Raw genomic sequence first — 4,362 nt, 5'->3', positions numbered from 1 at the left:
GCCCGTCGTCTTCTGCCCGGGGCCCTACGGCGGCGCGCGCCGCGCGTACCCGTACGGGTTCCGCGTCGACGATCCGGAAGAAGCGCGGGCGGCGGCGAACTTCCGAGAGCTCTACGGCCAAGGCCCCGCGCTCGCCGCGGCCGGCGAGCTCCGGACTCCCGCCTAAAGAACTGGTCGCTACATCCTCGTCTCACGGCACTGTGAAACACCGGATTTTTTCAGGAGCTGCGCGCGCGGGGAAGATGACCGAGTTTGAAGGGGCACCCCAGTTCGGGAAGTACGGGCTCGCGCCGAACTTAAAGGATCGCCAATAAAGGGGCGCCGACGACGACGGGAAACATGCGAAGTTGAGGTTTCATGTTCCGGAACCATGTTCCGCTAAATTTCGAGGGCAGGCGTCGCCGGAACAGCGTCTGGGGGCTGCACCGGTACGCCGGAACGGCCGGAACGCGCCGGGAGTCGCGCGCTCCGGAACACAGCCTTCTGCCGGCTTCGTGCTGTCGGATCCGATCTCTGCGGCTGCGGTGTGCGCGTCCCGATTCGATTTTGGCAGTCCCCGTATATATTGCCGTTTCAGTTTGACACATCGAACGATATTGACCTCCCCTGTGCTGTTTTCTGTCCGGTGTAGGTTCGAATACCCACGCGCGCGTCGTCGTCGTCGTCGTCGTCGTCGTCGTCGTCGGCGGCGGCGGCGGCGGCGGCGGCGGCGGCGGCGGCGGCGGCGGCGGCGGCGGCGACGATGCTGCTACTACTCTAGATAAATTTGGCGCACCTGTTGTGCACTGACGACGACCTGTGCCTCGCCTCAGGGTAATTTGGTTTTTGTGCCCTAGGTAGGGCGCCGTGCGTAATTTGCCTGGCCTGATGCCCAGCCCCCAGGGGCCTGACGCCCAGGTCTGAAGTCCCTGTCTCATGACGCGCACTAAGCGTGCCGTGAACGGGCAGTTGAGAAGACAAATCCGACCGGAAATCTACCGGAACACCGGAACACGCCGGAACACGCCGGAACACGACCGGAGGACGCGAACCGGAACACGCGACCGAGGGGCCCGGGAGAGCCGGAAGCCGGAACATCCGCGAGACCTCTACCGGAACATCAGGGCCGGAACATCAGCGCATTCGGTGTTTCACAATGTCTCACGGTGAAGCCGAGTTGCTGCATGCGCGAGGTGGGGCACAGATTCAGTCGGCTCGAGCATCTCCGCGTCCGCCGTCGTGACGCCGTCGAGGCTGCAGTGAGCAATGGATCTAGAGACCATCTTACGAGTCGGTGCCTGCGGCACCTTCATCGGCCACGGCGCGCGACCGCGTCTCTTCGCGCGCGCAGAGAGCAAAAAAATGTCATATCTGCAGGCTGGATCGCCGCGTGGAAGCTCGAGTTCGGCCCCTGGAGCAAGTTCATGTACGCCGCGGGCTTCCGCGAGAAGGAGGCGCAGGTCGTCATGCCCATCATCGGCTGGATGGACGTGATCCTCGCCGTCGTGACGCTCGTGCGGCCCAACGAGCTCTTCTGCGCCTGGATGACCGTCTGGGCGTTCTCGACGGCGCTCGTGCGGCCCTTCTCGGCCGGCGCGGCGCGCTGGACGAAGCCCATGTCGGACAACGCCCTCTGGGGCTTCGTCGAGCGCGCGGGCAACTGGGCCTGCCCGCTCGCGCTGCTGTCCGTCATGGTCGCGCCGGGCTACGCGCCCAAGGACGTCCTCGGCGTCGCGCCGCTCTTCGACGCGCTCGCGCCCCTCGACGCGACGCTCTCGGGCTTCGCGCAGAGCGAGCTCGCGATCTTCATGGCCGCGACCTTCGCGGTCCCCTGGTTCGTCGTCGTGCCGCTGCTGCTCAGCCGCGGGCCCGAGAAGAAGAAGAAGTAGGTAGGGCGCGTCGCGATCGTCGCCTCGGCCGAAGTCTCGCCGCTGACTGGGTTATGTGTCTAGAGTTGACTGCCAGCCTCGATTAGGAACCCCTCCCCTCTCACGCCGCGCCCTCGACGACGGGCAGGTCGCCGTCGGCCTCGTACTCGCACCACGCGCCGTCGTAGATGGGCGCGTCGTTGCCCTCGAGGCGGTGGAGCGCGAGGGCGACGACGGCGGCCGTGAGGCCCGAGCCGCAGGAGAGCGCGCAGGGCGATTTCGGGTCGACGCCGGCCGCCGCGAAGGCCTCCGCGACGCCGCGGTCGTCCTTGAGCGTCGCCCCGCGGAAGGGCCCGCCGGGCCCGCCGTCGGCGCGCGACGGGTTGGGCTCGAGGAAGTCGAGGAAGGGCGCGTTCACAGCGCCCGGCGCGTGGCCCGACCGGCAGCCCGGCCGCGGCTCCGGCGCCGAGCCCTCGAAGCGGCCCGCGGGCCGCGCGTCGACGAACTGGGGCCGTTTCGCCGCGTCCGCGTTGAGCCATGTCCGCACGTCGCCGAGGCGCCACTGGGCGCCGGCGACGAGCGCGTAGGGGGGGGGCGCGGCGCCGGCGGCGGGCGCTGCCGTCGGCGCGCCGGCCTCGAGCGCGCCGCCGGCCTCGACCCAGGCCGGGAGCCCCCCGTCGAGCACGGCGACGTCCGCGAAGCCGTAGGCGCGCAGCGTGTGCCAGAGCCGCGGCGACGAGAACGTGCCCACCTGGTCGTAGCAGACGACGCGTTGCGACGCGCTGCCGATGCCGCACGCGGCCGCGGCCGCGGCGAACTGGGCCGCGTCGGGCAGGTTGTGCGGCGTGTCCGGCGCCGTGGTCGCGTCGCTGTGCTCGTCGAGGTCCCAGAAGGCCGCGCCGGGCACGCGCGGGCCGGCCTCGAAGGCCTCGCGGCCGCTCGCGTAGGGCGCCGGCGCGGCGAAGGGCGAGTTCGGCAGGAACCAGGTCGCGTCGACCACGCGCACGTCCTTTCGGGAGACGAGCTGCTCCGCGAGGGACGCGACGCTGATGAGGCCGCGCCGCATCGGTGGGTGGCGACGGCGCGCGAGGCGGCTTGTGGAGATTGCAAGGCAGCAGATCGATCAAGTCGTCGAGGCCAATGAGGCCGGCTCGGTGCACCCTCCGTGCCGCTCAACCCGCGGGCAGCTTTTTATCAGTTGTTTGTTGGGTGTCACCGGCCAGCCCGCCGAAGCTCGCCTCCCGCGGCAGCCCCCCCCGACGCCGCCGGCGCCCGCGGCAGCCCCCCCTCCGGCCGCCCCCGACGCCCGGCCATGGGCCTCAAGGACTTCGAGATCCTCCACCGCCTGGGCAAGGGCTCCTTCGGCACGGTCTACAAGTGCCGCCGCGTCTCCGACGGCGAGATCTACGCCATGAAGCGCGTCAACATCAGCCACATGAAGGACGCGGAGATCGGCGACGCGCTCACGGAGATCCGCGTGCTCGCGTCCGTGCGCCACCGCAACGTCGTGCCGTTTTTGGAGTCGTTCGTCGAGAAGGGCCGCGAGCTCGTGCTCGTGCTCGACTTCTGCGACGGCGGCGACCTCGCGGCCGTCGTCGAGCAGGCGCGCAAGGCCCGGCGCCTCCTGGGCGAGGCGAAGATCTGGCACTACGCCGTCCAGCTCGTCGACGGGTTGCGGTACCCGCCAGGGCGGCAAAAGAGAGCGACATGCCCAACTTCAAAGGCTCCTCTCTCGGCCGTTTTCCACTCGTTTTGGCTGATTTTTGGACGAGCGATCATCTCTCGGAACGCTCTCGAAGCGCGGATGCTTTTTCCGGAACGCGCGCGCGCGGCACACTCACGTTGAAGCGACGTTGAAATCGCCCTTGTCCCGCCAGGTACCTCCACGGGCGGTCGATCGTGCACCGCGACGTCAAGCCCGCGAACGCGTTCCTCACGGCGAAAGGCGAGGTCCGCATCGGCGACCTCAACGTGTCCAAAATCGTCAAGGACGACAAGGGCGGCCTCATGAAGACGCAGATCGCTGTGCCGAAACCAACCACTGGTTTGGGTGGTCCTGACCAAACTTGAGAATTCTCTAGCTCGGTCAAATCGAAGTCGATTCGGCTGATTTTTGGACGGATCGATCGCTCTCGTCGAGTTGTCGAAGCCCAGCCGAAGAAATTGTGTCAAAACATTCGAATACGCTCACATTGAAGTCGGGTTGAAGATTTGGTTTCGGCACAGGCAGATCGGCACGCCCTACTACATGGCGCCGGAGATCTGGGCCGACCGGCCCTACTCGCGCGCGGCGGACGTCTGGGCGCTGGGCTGCACGGTCTACGAGCTCTGCTGCCTGCGGCCGCCCTTCCACGCGCGGTCCGTCGCCGCGCTCGGCAAGGCCGTGCGGTCCGGCCGCCGCGACGCGATCCCGCGGACCTACTCGAGGGAGCTCCGCGACTTCGTCGACGGCATGCTCCAGGTCAACGCGTCGAAGCGGCCGTCGATCGACGCGCTCGCGGCGTCCGAGGTGTTG

The 4,362-nt window shown here is 68.3% G+C and overlaps 2 protein-coding genes across 2 annotated transcripts; one reads left to right on the top strand and one right to left on the bottom strand.

Moving 5' to 3' along the window:
- Positions 1-1,968: 1,968 nt before the first annotated feature.
- Positions 1,969-2,913, bottom strand: AURANDRAFT_63760 (hypothetical protein; the record flags this gene model as incomplete). Its single annotated transcript, XM_009038234.1, has 1 exon — positions 1,969-2,913. One exon carries the CDS (start codon positions 2,911-2,913, stop codon positions 1,969-1,971), a length of 945 nt encoding a protein of 314 aa, XP_009036482.1.
- Positions 2,914-3,159: 246 nt separating this feature from the next.
- AURANDRAFT_25668 (hypothetical protein) lies at positions 3,160-4,362 on the top strand (the record flags this gene model as incomplete). Its single annotated transcript, XM_009038582.1, has 3 exons — positions 3,160-3,524; positions 3,725-3,872; positions 4,078-4,362. Coding segments are annotated over 3 exons (798 nt in total), but the record flags the coding sequence as incomplete, so codon positions are not given.

This window comes from Aureococcus anophagefferens (assembly GCF_000186865.1).
Source record: "Aureococcus anophagefferens unplaced genomic scaffold AURANscaffold_8, whole genome shotgun sequence".
Taxonomy (NCBI): Eukaryota; class Pelagophyceae; order Pelagomonadales; family Pelagomonadaceae; genus Aureococcus; species Aureococcus anophagefferens.
The sequence above is the reverse complement of the archived record's forward strand: the minus strand, read 5'-3'. Positions and strand labels throughout refer to the sequence as shown.